At 41.2% G+C, this 16,526-nt stretch overlaps 1 protein-coding gene across 1 annotated transcript in view; it reads left to right on the forward strand.

Moving 5' to 3' along the window:
- Positions 1–16,526, forward strand: part of LOC148025951 (uncharacterized) — a 50,330-nt gene that overhangs the window by 12,001 nt on the left and 21,803 nt on the right. The window contains exon 4 of the mRNA XM_087693197.1: positions 14,123–14,205. Coding sequence (XP_087549323.1) covers positions 14,123–14,205 — 83 coding nt within the window. The remainder of the gene's footprint in view (positions 1–14,122; positions 14,206–16,526) is intronic.

The raw sequence follows: 16,526 nt of genomic DNA on the forward strand, positions 1-16,526 counted from the left end.
AAGACAAAGGAAAGAATAAAGTGTCAGATGGCATTGATGCAGTTCTTGATGGAGACTCTAGTGGCTCAGAGAGCTTGGATGATGAGCTTGATATTCCTTCTGTCAGGACACCAGGTGTACAGAGAGCTTATAATAATGTAAAGGCTTTATTGAGTGATCAGGTGGTACACAGATCTAGCAGGGTCAGATACTCTGCTAAAAGATTTGGTTTTGAAGGTTATGCAGCTCACCATTATGCTTATATGGTGAAACTAGTTGAGGATGTTGAGCCCACTTATTTTGAGGATGTTGTTGGTCATACTCATTGGGATGCAGCAATGGATGAGGAGATGGCTGCATTAGAGGCCAATAAGACTTGGGATCTCGTATCATTGCCGAAGGGCAAAAAAGCTATTGGATGTAAGTGGATTTATAAGATTAAGCACAATGCAGATGGTTCTATCAGTAGATACAAAGCTAGGCTGGTTGCAAAAGGCTATGCCCAAACATATGGTATAGATTATGATGAAACCTTCAGTCTAGTTGCTAGGATGGCAACTGTCAGATGTGTGATTGCTTTGGCAGCAGCCAAAGGTTGGAGGTTGTAGCAAATGGATGTGAAGAATGTCTTTTTGCATGGTGATTTGCAGGAAGAAGTATATATGGATCAACCAGCAGGTTATGAAGATTTAGAGCATCCCACGTATATGTGCAGGTTGAAGAAGACGCTCTATGGGCTCAAGCAAGCACCTAGAGCATGGTTTGACAAGGTCAGAGAGTATCTTGTCAATATTGGCTTTTATGTTTCTGATGCTGATCACTCACTTTATGTGAGAAAGGGAAATGCAGGTTTGGTCATCATAGTCATCTATGTGGATGACTTGATTATTACAGGTGATAGTGATAGTGGGATTGCTGAAGTCAAGGAGTTTTTGAAGAAGTTTGAGATGAAGGATTTAGGTGAGCTAAGGTACTTCCTTGGCATTGAGGTGATCAGATGTGATGATAGTATATGGCTGTCCCAAAGATAGTATGGCTTGGATATATTGTCCAAGTATGAGGGGTATGACAGCATGCAAACCACTTTCAGTCCCGTTGGAGCAGAATGTAAAGCTGAGTGCTGATGTTGGGGATGAGATAGAAGACCCTACTATGTTCAGGAGGATAGTGGGGAGTTTGATCTACATGACCATTCCAAGGCCAGACTTAAGCTACGCTATTGGTCTTGTGAGTCAGTTTATGCAAGTACTTAGAAAGCCACATTTGGATGCAATCAGACGCATATTGAGATATGTGAAGTCCACATTACATTATGAACTTTTCTATGAGGCAGGTACAGATGTACAGGTGTTTGGATACGCAGATGCAGATTGGGCCGGTAGTATGTCTGATAGAAGATCTACCAGCGGATACATGTTCTCTCTTGGTAGTGTAGCAATTGCTTGGAGCAGCAAAAAGTAATCTATAGTTGCTTTGTCAAGTACAGAGGCTGAGTATAGAGGTGTTGCTGTTGCAGCATGTGAGGTAGCATGGCTGCATAAGTTATTGGCTGATTTAGATGTGCAGGTGGAAGGTCCAGTTGTCATTTATTGTGACAACATGAGCAATATACAGTTGGCTAGGAACCCTGTGTTCCATGCCAGGACAAAACATATTGAGGTACACTACCACTTTGTGAGAGAGAAGGTACTAGGTGAGATTGACTTGGTGTATGTCAGCACATAGGATCAGATAGCTGACATCTTCACGAAGGCATTGGATAAAGAGAAGCTTCAAAAGTTTCGAAGCTTACTTGGAGTTGCAGAGATGCAGTTGAGCTTGAGGGGGAGTGTTGAGATGACAAGCTCAACACATGCGGACATTGATGATGGACCGCCTGGTTAGATAGGTCCACACGTCTACACTTAGCACGTCGGTGGTCATTATGACTCTCACATGGTCACTGACTCATTACTTATTATATTCAGGTTGTTACACCTATTTACAGCTGGCATAGTTATAGCACCAGTCGACTAGTGTAGTCGGTTATGCATTGTTTGACTTAGTAGGCCACTTTTCCTTATGTTGTATCTTATCTATACTTTGTGCACATTTGTAAAAAGTGTGGAAGAAGAAGAAGAAACCAGCAAGAAAACGTTTTGGCCTCCATCTCTCTTCTTGTCTCTCGAGTGAGCTTCTCCTTGTGCATTCTGTGTGTGTTCGGTGCAGCATCTTGAGCAAGTCCCCCCACCATGCGATTCTTGACAATCCCCATGTCTCCAGCCTAGGAAGGACCAAAGCAAACGTGCAAGTTAGCTCGATTGAAATACAAAACTTTGCAAGCATAGAGGTCAGTAGTGAGATGCTCCAAAGTAGAACATAACAGAAAGAAGGCTAATTGAAAGTACAATACAATAAATGTGTATGTGTGTGAGTAAATGCAGTGGAAGACATAAGTGCTGAATATTCAGCAAGATGTTGAACAATAGGTTCATCAAGAGCATGTACATAATTAGGAGGCTAGACACATACCTAGATGGTACTTGCAGACTCTACAAGATAGTAATTTGGATACTTCTCTTGCTAGTCGTACTTGAAGACAAACGGGTTTGCATGATCACGCTAATGCTATGGAATTTGTTATGGTAGCAAACACACTTGATGATGATGAGCTTGATTCTTTTGACTCTCGAGGATGCACAACGGAGTGTATTGGATTACAGCAATGCAAGCTGAATATGATTCTATCATGAAGAATCAAACATGGGATTTAGTTACATTGCTTGTTGGAAAGAAAGCCATTGGTACTAAATGGGTCTATAAGCTGAAACAAAAAATAGATGGATCCATTGATAAGTACAAGGCCAAGCTTGTAGCAAAAGGCTATGCACAAAAGAAAGGTATTGATTATGAGGAGACATTTGCCTCTACATCTCGCATGACTACAAGGAGGTGTATGGTATGGTTGGATTGTGCACCAGCTTGACATTAAAACTGCATTTTTACATGGGGAACTCTAAAAAAAAGTGTATGTTTACAGCCCATGGGTTTTGCAATTAAAGGATCCGAACACTCGGTATGCAAGCTGAAAAAGGCTCTGTATGGTTTGAAACAAGCTCCATGAGCTTGGTATTCCAAAATTGATACCTTCTTACTTGGCCAAGGGTTCATTAACAACCCATCAGAGTCTACTCTTTATGTATGCAAAGAGGGGGGGATCCTTGCTAGTCATTTATGTGGATGATCTTTTGCTCACAGGGCCACATGCTAGTCAAATTTCAGCAGTTAAGAAAAATTTGTAGCAAACTTTTGATATGTTAGATTTGGGGCCTTTGTATTACTATTTGGGCATTTAGTTGATTCATGATACTAGAGGCATTGGATTGTCATAATCTAGATATATTGGTAAACTCCTTGAGAGATTTGGCTTCCAAGATTGCAAGCTAGTAAGCACACCGATGGAGACTAGACTTAAGCTGTCTTTGCATGATGACAATGATATGTTTGACATCCATATATATGCTCAAGCAGGTGGATGCCTTATTTATTTATGCAACACAAGGCCAAATGTTTAGTTTGTAGTTTCAGCCTTGAGTAGATATATGCACAATCCACGTATGTCATAGTGGCAAGTTGTGAAGGGTGTTTTCCATTACTTGTAGGGCATTAGGACTTTTGGATTGCTTTACACCTGTAGACAATGAGTCTGTCTTGAGTTGAGCTGAAATGAGAGTGCAGATGAGAAGAGTTGAGAGCAGTAGAAAGTGAGAGAGTGAGCACGACACTTGATGTTCGGTACAATGACTCATGTATCACATTTTAGGTTTTGAATATATATATATATATATATATATATATATATATATATATATATATATATATATATATATATATATATATATAGATATATATATATATATATATATATAAAGTACAAAGTGTAAGGGTGCGTTCATACCCGAACATAATAAAAGGCACGGTGACCCTTTATTTCCAACAACCTCCCACCTAAAGGCAACGTGCCTGAAGGTAAGAGGAAAGAATCAGCTAAGTCTATGCATGTACAAAGTTGAAAGACACATACACTATCCAACCCCCATCATTTGGTGACAGTGAGCAAACCGCTCGACTGGGAGACCTTTCGTGAGAAGGTCTACAGGATTATCATCTGTATATACCTTGATAAGCTCAATGCCTTTATTGTCAAGTACATCCCTGATGAAGTGATACTTCACCTGTATGTGCTTTGTCTTTGTATGAACGAGAGGAGTCCGTGCTAGTATGATAGCACTCTAATTGTCACAGTGGAGGATAGGAATCTTTGTAATCCCAAGCTCTCTCACCAATCGTGAGAGCCATAAAGTCTCTTTGCAGGCCTCTGTGGCAGCCACATATTTTGCCTCTATAGTAGACAATGCAACACACTTTTGCAGCCTAGATATCCAAGAGATTGCTCCTCCTGTGAACATAAACACATATCTTGAAGTAGATTTCTTGTAGTCAGGATGGCCAACATAGTCTGCATCCGTGAAACCAACAATAGATGACTTCTGCTTACCAAAGCAGATACACAAATCCTTTGTGCCCTTAAGGTATCTCATGATACCCTTCACTGCTTTCCAATACTTTTTGCCAGGATATGCTATGTATCTACTAACCACTCCCACCGCAAATGCAATATCAGGACGTGTAGCAACCATAGCATACATCAAGCTACCAACAACTGAAGCATAGGGTATCTTGGCCATTTTAGCCTTTCCATCATATGATGTAGGGCTGTTATCTGCACTAAGTTTCACATATGGGGGCAATGGTACATTGATAGCTTTCCCCAATCCATATTGAAACGTTGTAGAACTTTGGTAATATACTCCTGCTGTGACTGATAAAGAAGACCCTTTGATCTGTCTCTGAGTATACGCATGCCAAGAATGTGATTTGTCTCACTAAGATATTTCATATCAAAGCTATTGTGTAGACTTTGCTTCAACGAGTCCAAGGCATGAACATCCTTGCTTGCAATTAGCATGTTATCCACATACAATACCAAGAGAATAAGGCTGCCATCTGGTGCCTTCTTGGTATATAAGTAGTGATCAACTTGAGAACGATAAAATCCCTGAGATTGCACTAATGTATCAAATTTGTGATACCATCATTCGCGTGGTGCCTGCTTCAGCCCATAGAGACTTTTATTGAGTTTACAAACCATTTGCTCTTTTCCCTTTGCAATAGAATCGTCAGGCTACTGCATATAGATTTCCTCATGCAGATCACCATGTAAGAAGGCGGTTTTTACATCCATTTGTATGAGTTCCATGTCCTTAGATGCAACCAAGTCCAAGATGGTTAGCAAAGTAGTCATTTTGACTACAGGAGAAAAGATTTCATCAAAATCAATTCCATGTTCTTGCTTGTACCCTTTAGCAACCAAGCGTGCCTTGTACTTCGGCAAAGAACCAAAAGTGACTTTCATTTTGTAAACCCATTTGCAGGGTAGCACTTTTTGTCCTTTTAGCAAAAGTACCAAATCCCAAGTGCCATTCTTCATGAGAGATTCCATCTTTGATAGCATTGCTCTTTGTCATTTCTTACTATCTTGTCTGTCCATTGCTTCTTGAAAGCATGATAGTTTACCACAATTTGTTAACATGACATAATCAACCACAAAGTTTACTCCAGGAACAAATCTACTTGGCTGTTTTTGCACTCTGGTCGACCTACAGACCCAGTGGTCAATATTTGCTGGCTGTTCAGCCTGTAAATCTGCATTAACAGCTTGTTGTTCTGCAGGTACAACTTGCTGTATAGCTGGTTCAGGTTGTTCCAGGTGCACATGTTCTTACTGAATTTGTGGGACATCATGGGCAAGATCTTGCTGATCATTTACAGCTTCATTCCTTGCATTTTCAGGGACATTTTCAGCAGGTATTTGCTGTTGTCTAATGGTCATTCTTTGCTGTCCTATTGGTACATCCTCTCAGAATACAACCCTTCCGACTTCTTCTGTTCTTTCTGGCTATTTGTGTATGCTATCTTCCCGGAAGTTAACATCATTGTTGCGTACTACTTTTCTTTTCTCGGGATCCCATAATCTATACCCTATTTCACCTTCATCACCATATCTTAGAAAAATACCTCGCAGTGTTCTTCCTACGTATGTGCACAAATGCCTCGCAGCTAAACACTTTCAGGTGTGCATACGAAGGTGGCTTGCCCGACCACGCTTCTTGGGGAACCCCCCTCCCCCCCGCCCCTCCCAAAAGACCTGTTTGGTGACCGATTAATCAAGTGTACAGCTGTCATAACAGCCTTTGCCCAAAAACCATGGGGTAAAGCAGCATGTGACAGCATTGTACGGACCTTGTCTTGAATGGTCTGATTCATACGCTCTGCAACACCATTTTGGGGCGGATTATGAGGAGCAGTAAGCTCTCTCTTAATCCCTTTGCTGTCACAAAAGTCTTGAAAGGCTTTGGACACATTTTCCCCACCATTGTCAGAGCGAAGGCGTTTTAATGTCTTGCTGGTCTGATTTTCAGCAAGTGCCAGGAATTTTTAAATTTATTCAAGGCCTTGTCTTTGCGACGGATAGGATAAACCCAAACTTTGCGTGTGGCATCATCAACAAAGGTCATAACATACTTCTCCCCCCCTAAAGATAACTCTAGCATTTGACATACACTTGAATGTACTAACTCTAAGGGTGAAAACTTTAGCGAAAGAGATTTTTTGTGTGACATTTGAGCATGTTTACCATAGATGCAATGATCACATTGTTCAAAATCAGCATACCTCAAACACAGTGAATAACCCAAACGAGAGAGCACTTTCATTCCAGATTGACTCATGTATCCCAACCGGCTATGCCACAAAGAAACACTTGGCTGCTCAGTAATATCGACAACATGGTTACGCACACTAGATACATTTTAAGGATCCAGAGTATCACTTTTGGACCCCTTGGCAACAATGCGGGACCCCTCACATATTTTCCATTTGCTATTCCCAAAGGTGGTGTGATAGCCTTTATCATCTAGTTGCCGTGTGCCGATCAAGCTCTTTTTGAGCTGAGGTACATGCCTCACATTATGCAAAACAAACATGGAGCCATGCCGAAATTCCAGTTTCACATTGCCAACACCTGCAATTTTACATGCATAGTTATCTCCCAAGTGGACAACACCACGTACTGCACCATTGTAGTTAGAGAACCATTCATGATGTGGTGACATGAAAGGATGCACCTGAATCAAGTATCCAAGTGCGAATGTCATTCTTAGAATCTGCAATCAATGCATGTGTACCCAAAGAAGAAGTTAGAAGTACATCACCATCACTGTCATTATCATGAGTGACTACATTAACCTCTTCTATTTTCACAATGCTCTTTTTGGCATGTTGACTGTCCTCGTTTTCAGCCTTGTTGGCTTCATTGTTTTGGTTTTAACCCTTCTCTTTCTTCAGTTGAAAGCAATCCCGTTTGTAGTGCCCCTTTTTGCCACAATGATGGCACTCCACATTCTTGCCACGAGACTTACTGCTTGCTTGGTTTTCAAAAGTGCTCTTATACTGAAATGTGCCTCTAGTATGTAATGCATTTGAAGACTTGTTTGCTGAGTTGTTCTACCTATTGAGTTCTTCCATCAACAAAGAAATCTCCACATCAAAGTATAATAGTTGAGCATTCAAATTACTCAAAGCTGTCTTGCAAGTATCCTAACTTTCAAGTAGGGTGTATAGCAAGAAGATGGCTTTGAACTCTTCATCAATGTGAAAATCGAAAGCAATCAACTGACTGAAAATAGAGTTAAACTCATTCAAGTGTATAGACATGGCTGTACCCTCTTTCATGCGAAAATCCATCAGCTTTTTCAGCCAATAAACCTTGTTGGTTGCACTTTTTTAAGCATACAATTCTTCAAGCCTTTGCCACATTGCATATGCTGAATTCAGCTTCTCAATGTTGAAGAGCAAGTTGTCGGACACTAAGAGCTCAATGGTGGAGCGAGGCAAGTTTGTCCAAGTCATCCCACTCGTCTTGTTCCACGTTTGCTGGTTTGATTCCCTTTGTTTCGATGGGCTTTACATGTTTTTTCTGCACCAAGACATTGTAGCATTGTTTTTGCTAGATGGCAAAATTATGGGCATCCTCAAGCTTCTTAATGTGCAAAAGATTACTGCTGTCACTGTTTCCAGCCATAATTTGCAGCCCAAATTTGACTAACCAGTCACCAAAGACAAGTCCAAATATGACACAAGTGACCATAATGCACAAGAGTACCAACCAGCAATGAAAATCCCAAGATTGCAGAAATATTCAGATTTGCAAATGAATTTTCAGAATTAAAAAAATGTCGTTTGCTACACTCTTCAAGCAATTTTTGACACAACTAGAGACCAAGCCACCAGTTACATGTGAAATCTCCAAATTTTCATTACATTTTCTGCTCCAAGGGCATTCCCGAGCACAAATTTGACAATTTGGGTTAAAAGCCCCAAATTTTAAGAAGATAATTTGTTCAAATTGCATCAATTCAAGTACCCAAATGCATAGAGCAAGCAATTCTTGCACAAATTGATGAAATTTTGTAAAAGCCCTAAAATTTTCGGGTTCAGTGTGCACAAATTTCACCGAAATGTGAAAAACCCCAAAATTTCATGGGCAATTGTGCAATGATTTCACAATTTTTGAGTCAGATTTTCTACTTCTACATTAAAATCCCCAAGTCCAATTTTTCGGAGCAAATGTGCGTAGATTTGTATTCTGTGCTTGTACGTGCAAATGTTCGGTAGGAAAAGGAAAGGAAACCTCATTTTTTTTCTTTTAAATTTCAGAAGAAAAAAAAAACGTTGACCGTCAGGTTCATGACGACCCGCTTGATCACGACCCTCATGTGTGACTTGCCGGACAGTAAATTTTTAGAAGCACCAAACCGTGTGCTACAGCATTCCATAATTGATTACAACTGTTCCAAGGGCAAATGCATCACATTACATGAGAAGTCCCAAATATTAGCTGCAATTTTTGTTGTTCATGTATCGACGGGCATAAAATTTGACACTCATGGTCAAAAGCCCCAAAATTTTTTGTGCTCAAAGCATTAACCATACATCTGAACTGTCTTCCCAAAATAGAGCAATTTCAGCAAAACCCCCAAATTTCACTGACCAATCTGTTCCAATTGCATTAATACATGTTCTCGAAAGCATAAAATGGGAAAAATTAGCAAAATTTCACAAAATTTTGCAAGAGCCCTAAATTTCTCGAGTCCAGATGTGCATCAATGCTAGCCAATCTGACTCAGCTGAACAGAATTTCACCAATATAGTAAAAGCCCCAAATTTTATGGGTCCAATGTTGAGAAATTTCACTCAGATGAGCAAAATTTCAATAATTTTGGCGAACTCCCCAATTGAAATGCACACAATGTTTGCAATTTCTGACACGGATGCCTCAATTTTGCATGAACAGTACTCAGTTTGGAGAAGCCCCAAATTTTTGGGCTTAGATTGCACAAAAATTGGAAGCTGCGCCTCCACGCGTGAACCCTTGGTAGGGGAAGAGGAATTTCAAAAAAGTTTTGAAGAGAAAAAAAAATGGATGATAGGTCCGTTGACCCATCAGTTAGCACGCATGAGCCCCGTTGATCCCGTCAGTCGCGCGCGTGGCTGGTAGGTGGTGTGTCGCGTCTGGCTGCGTACGCCTTCCGGCGCGTGGCCGCTGCTGCCCGCTGCTGCCCGCTGCTGCCTGTCACGTCTATTGCTGCCCGTCATGAAGTCCAATTGTCTGCGGCTGCTGCCTGCTGCTACCTGTCACGCTTGCTGCTGCCCATTGCCTGCGAGGTCAATGCCTATTGTCGCCTGTTTAAGAAACGACCTATTGGGGTTTTTGGACTGTCGACTGACAGTGTAGCACACACATTTGCTTGAGATCAGCGATGACCTGATGATTTCGCGCAAGCGAAATTCTAGAGATGTCTTGCATGGACTCCGAGGAGCACAAACGCCTTAGCCGAAGCTCTGATACCAGTTTGTAGAGGCTGTGAGTGTAAGGATTGAGATAGTCAGTGGCTGTCAGCAGCAAAGAGAGAGAGAGACAGAGAGTGAGAGTGAGCACGATCTTTTTTGGGTACAATGACGAGTGTACCACTTTAGGTTTTTAGATAGACATATATATATGAAAGTACACGTGCTAAGGGTGTGTTCACATCCAAGCACATTTAAAAGGCACGAGGGCCTTTATTCCCAACAAAGAAGCCTTAATTGCTATGTCCTTGGAGGTGCTTGTCTTGCCTATATTTTGAACTTGCATGTTAGCTAGGGTGCTCTTGCATAATAGACAACACCAGATTGGCCCTCATGGTGAGTGCTCCTTATAATGTCTCTTTGATATTGAAGATGAGCTTGTCCATGCGATCAACGCTGCTACTATAGATCAATCCTCATTTTGCTAACGATTCCTTGTGTGCCTAGCTCTTTGATGGACTAAATTGACTCCAATAGCTATATTCTCAGTTGCTCTCACTAACCTTAACCAATAGGCTTTAAATCTGTCTCAATTACATACTCAAACTAGTGTATCTCTAAGCATAGAGAGCTGCAGTCACTCCAATGTTGACCAATATGACATTGAGAATTGCATCCATGGTCTCTTTGCTGCCACACTGCAATCAATGAGAGATTTGTACGAATCTAAGTCCCAAACTGATTGGATTTGTTGAATGAGGCTTTAGCCTTGATTGTCCATCAATCTTAGAGCTTTGCCCTAACCAACACACCTTCATCACTGCCAAATTGAAGTAATTCAGACCTATATACCTACTATCCATTAATCCCAATCTTTGGTATGCATTGATTCGCCGTAAGATTGGATGTTGAATTTAAGGCTTTCAGTGGCTGAAAAATTAGACTTGTATGTCTGAATACATTTTTCTTGATGTTTGCCTTGATTCTTTAATGCTTTGGTGACCCAAAACAAGGGGGAAATTGGGGGTTTTGATTGGAATGTCTTTAGCAAGCAATTCCATGCCCAAAATGATTGATTTTTGCAAACCCTAGCCACTGATTTGTTGTAAACAGCAAACCCTAATTCCAATCTTTTGTAAAACAGAGATTGCATAGTCTAAGAGAGAGAGAGAGAGGGAAGAAGAAAGAGATTGAGTCCTAGCTCTCTAGCACCTTGGAATGGTTGCAAAATACTCTCTTATTGTTCATCGCCAAAACTCAGCAAGCATGCATCCCCTTTTGTTGCTAACAACTCTCCAAACTTGGGCTACTTCAAAAAATGAGAGAGAAAGAAAGCCCCAAATAGCCAAGATCAAGTTTCCGAATGAATAATTAGTTGTTCCTTAATTAGATCACATTTTTGAATAAGGGCTAATTAATGACTTAGTCATTAATCATAAGTGAACTGCTCACTGGGCCAAACTTAATCTTAATACTTGCTTATAATTTTAGTCAATTGTATATATTGGGTGAAACTTTCAAATCATCATTAAACCTAAGGTGCAAACTCTCAATTAATGAAAGTTTCACATTGCACCTTGTTTCTTTTGCCCTGTGCTTGTACCACAGCTTGTACACTTGTCCATCGCATGCCCCAATGTGAAATCTTTCACTATTGGTACAGTTGTCACTATGCCAAAAGCTAGGGATACTAGAATTAGAGTTCATTTTAATTATATCATTAGCCCCATTTCTCATTTTGGTGACACATGATTGCTTGAAGAACTTGCACAAAACAATGGGTAGCCCCCTTTTGACTCTGAATGGTAGCTTGCTAGGGCTTCCTTCGCTCCTCCCAAGCTTGCTTTAACTGCTAGAGGTGATTAAATCTGAAATTTGTTGTGAATGGTTGAAAATATAGCCTTTCCTCCTTGTGAACATCAAATCTTGCACAAAAACAACAAAATCACTTCCCTTCTTACCCGTCTCTGCTCACTTTAGCCTTGTGTCGATGTGCAACACTCTCACTCGTCTTCAAATGCTGAAAGTGCATCTTTGGTGTCGTGCTGAAACTTGCTCTTCAGACTTGACCACTATCGATCAACCTTTCAATGCTGCTCCGATGCCATGTCAGAGTGCAGCGACTGCGGAAGTGTATGACCAGACTGAAAGAAGTGAACATGGAGAGAGGAGAGAGAGAGAAAGAGATAGTAGGTTGTTGAAGAGTGCAGAGAATGAACGTTGAATACTGAAGGCAGATATGTACAATGGGCTGTGTGAGTGTAACCAGTCGGAGATCTCTCTCAACCTGCACAGAATCAAAGTGATTGTTCCCAGAGGGCAGGCTTGCCTAAATAGGCAAAAGCTAATAAAATAATAAAAGTTAAAACAGTCCAACTGCTACATAAACAGGCTGACTGAAAATAAAATAAGAAAATAATGAAAAAATGCTGTGAAAAATGCAGCTTGCCATGTGGCGACTTAGTCCTCCTTGTCTAGCGTGCTTGACTTGCCTGGAATCCTGCCCAAACTGCTGATGATTGCAAGACTGCTGCCCCACCTGCTCTGGAACATGGTAGGACTGCATAATCTGTGCTAAACTGCTTTGTACATGCCTATGCCCACCCTAGAGGTGACCAAATCTCTAAGACAAGGTGTGCGTCAGAAGTTGTCAGGAGGTGCATGGCTCTAAAATGCAGATTAGGGAGTCCTGGGACAGAAAACACAGCCCTAAAAGGCTGTTTCTGATCAAATGCAACAATAGGAGACCCTTCTTGATTGGAAATGTAATAGATCACCTTTGTAATGATGTTGCCCAAACAAGTTGCAAGTCAAATAGATGCTCCACTTTGATCACTGCTTGCTCTCACCTTGGTGGTAATACCATGTGAGACCGCGGCAGAAAAGAACAAGAACATGGAGCGAGAAGAGAAGTTGGAGACCAGGAATGCAGTGGAAACGAAGGAACAAAAAGACTGAAATTGAAAGTACAAGACTGGACTCAGTCAGCCCCTACATGCAGCACTGAGCATTAGTGAGGGTGCAAGTAGGCAAGAGAATCATGATAAATGGGTGAAGAGGGCTGGCAATAATGAATTGACCAAACAGACAAAGGGCTGAGAAGATGAGTGACCTGATGCTGGCTGACTTGCATTTAATGCAGGTTGGATGAGTCTAAAGCTGGTCATCTTGTCATGAAGATGCTGCCCAAGTCTGCCCACTTGTGATGAGATGTCCACCCTGCCATGTGGCAATTTTGTCTGCCTGGAACACATTCTAAACAGGCTGCCAGGAGACACACAGGAATGGACCTCACCTAAAGTGTCTCTCTGAGATAACTGGACTGACAAAGACGATGTTAAAGTTCTAATGTTCTTTGCCGATTCAGATTGGGGCTACAGGACACATATCTGCTAACATTTTCTGCAATAGCCAGGTTTGTGTCAGAGAGGGGTTAAAGGAATATTATGTGGCATCCTTGGCTACCTTGGACATATGAATCTCCCCCTAGTTGTTGGAATGGAGGGCATCAACCCTAAGCGCATGGATATGACATCGCGTAGATAATATCGATGTATCTCGCAAAGTAACTCAGAATATCCTATCTTGTACTAGTGTATATAAGAGGCTTCTCTTTATCAGTTGAACAAGTTCTTTTTCTCTCATTTCCATCTATTCCGTGCTCTCTATCTTGTACCATTTTGCACACATAAACACTTACAGCGTGACTATGGTTGTATTTCAGTCCCCTTGATCCTAGAAGGATATGCATGTGGCCTTCGATTGAGCTAAATGCCAACATATGTTGTGTATATATATATGCAAAGGGTGACCAGGAAGGTGTTTTTTATCAACACTAGACACTGACACTCTTCGCTTGGGACACATGAAAAGAACGATGGTAGAGTTCACACCTTATTATTTGTTGTTGAGAATAATATTATAGGGCCTGTTTGAACTATCTCCAATCAGGAAATCGAACCTTTACCTAGGTTGACCTCCCAAACATTGGGTATGATTGATAATTGCCTAGTCTTTATTGTTATCTATATATTCTGTTTGAGAAACATATTCTGAATACATTAAACTGCATTTACATATGGGATGTTCTCAAATACTGGAAACCTTGCTCAGTATTTGGATAGTATGTCAGTTGTATCTTTTCAATTAGTAACAAAGTTTCTTAGCAACAACAAAGTTATATGTTGTTTTTCAGATGTCAGATCAAGAGTCAAAGAAATAACTGGACAGAAGTTGGCATATGCTGCAGTTGATGCTGTTGCAGGCTCTACTACTAAGGTCAGTAGTGTTTCTTAATGGTTTTATTTATTTCTTCTGCCAAATTTCTTAGCATTGATTGTCTAGTGTGAGTGTATGCATGCAATGCTGGGAATGTTGGAGACCAAGTGTGTGAACAAGTTCTAGTGTGCTTCCTGAGCATTTAATGTTGTGAAAACGATCTTTTAGAATGAATAGGAATAGTTGGTTTGTTACGTGTCAATAGGTTGTCAATTGGCTGAAAATCGCAATCATATTGAGAAGCTATAAAACAATGTACTTGAAGTATTGAAAATCAAGTGTATTTGTGTCTGGTGCCTTTTGTACTTATTTCATTTGTTCACACACATAACCACCCACCCCTTGTTGTTGCCATGCTTGTTGCCATCTCTTTGACTTTTTTGTTAACTGTTTTTCATTGTCATACTTGTCTATCGTCACATCTTTTAGTTTGCCATTGATTGTCAACCTTCTCTTGTCACATCAGATCACACTGCATCACATCATAATGCTCGCCACTTTTTGCTCAATGTCGCTCGTCACGCCCTTGGTCAGATATCGTTGCTTCAAAAAGTGTGACCTGTAGATTGATCACATCATGATGCTCGCCACTTTTTGCTCAGTGTTGCTCGTCATGCGCTTGGTCAGATATTGTTGCCTCAAAAAGTGTGACCTGAGATTGATCACATCATGATGCTCGCCACTTTTTGCTCAGTGTCGCTCGTCATGCCCTTGGTCAGATATTGTTGCCTCAAAAAGTGTGACCTGTAGATTGATCACAGATTTGGGTTATCTTGTGGGCCTATGGGTTCTTGTAGATTTCCTAGTATTAGCTCCAAGGCCAGCATAAGCATACTAGACACTACTATGTCAGCAACACTTGCACATCATCCACGAGTTAAGAGGGGTCACAACAAATCAGGCAATCGCACTTTGTAGAGCATGGTGCCCACATCCACCTAGGCACTGTTCCCAACCTCCTTACCTTTGGTAGATTCAAGTCATCATTGCTCGCCATCAAAGATGAGTATTCCTTTTTGTGGACTCGTCTTGGACTACCCCATGAGAGACATCTTTGACTTGAGGAGAGTATAATGCTTCTAGTGATTTCTATTGATTAGATTGGGATTTTACCGGTCAGCCACAAGATCATTGAGAAATCATTTTGTACATAATAGTAGTCCATGCTTGTAGTCCTTATGAGTGTAACCTTAAGTGTATTTAGTTGTATTCATGTTTATTGTTGGTCTCAAGTCTAGATAGCATGGTTGGATATACACATTACTTTGTCTTGTAGGCCATTTTGGCATCTTAGAGACTATAATTCTCTCTCTCTCTCTCTCTCTCTCTCTCTCTCTCTCTCTCTCTCTTTCTGATGCAGGGCTATTCCAGGAGACCTTCATTGATAGGGACATCATCCTATATACAGAGACACACCAAAGTCCGGGCACACACTTGCCATAGGTGAGAGGCTATAGGTGGGAGACGGCATGCCTCCCTAGAGCCCAATCACAAGGGGGGACTAGAGGGTTTGGCGGAGTAGTTGTGATGTATAGGGAGAAGCTACAGCATATGGTACAGGTCATGTGGAGAGATGAGGAGGCTCGCTTCATGTGGATCCAGATACATATAGGTCGCCCCCGTGATATATACATGGCTGTGTGCTACTTTGCTCCAACCAATTCTTCATATGCACCACAAGGGAAAGAGTCACCATATCTACCATTATATGAGGATATTATGCATTATTCTAGTATTTGGGATGTTCTGTTGGCTTGGGACTTCAATGCACGCACAACACAGAGACAAGTTCCCTTCTTTGAGAGCAAGGCCACATGTACAAAGAGATAGCACCGGAGGAGATAGGGCTCAGTCGGACATCACAAGACATAGCTGAGTGCACAAATGATAGTTACCATCTCCTAGCCTTGGGTGGTGCACATGGATTACCCATCCCCCGTTAGATGGCTTGGATCAGATGCTCTCACATGCTTTCCACATAAGCATGCACCCAAATGTATAGGAGGAGCCCCCTCCAGAGGATCTACACAAAGATTAAGAGTGAGCATAGTGGACTATCTCCTACAGTCCTCATCGCTCATTCCCGACATACAATCTTTTAAAGTGTCCCGTTGTTCACTAGTAGTGGCAGCTAACTATGCCTACCTATAGTTTACCATCACCTATAGATATGATTCGGTTCCTCTAGTGAGCGGCCACCTGAGATTCTCTAGATACTACTTCACCATATCGATAGCAAGTGTTTACTTAGATCATCTCTATTGGAGCTTGTAGGAGATGGGCCCCCACATACCCTTGGAGGATATTACAACATAGCTAAC

Source organism: Lygodium microphyllum, chromosome 14, assembly GCF_053477565.2.
Source record: "Lygodium microphyllum isolate KBCC chromosome 14, Lygodium_microphyllum_v1.1.10, whole genome shotgun sequence".
NCBI lineage: Eukaryota > Viridiplantae > Streptophyta > Polypodiopsida > Schizaeales > Lygodiaceae > Lygodium > Lygodium microphyllum.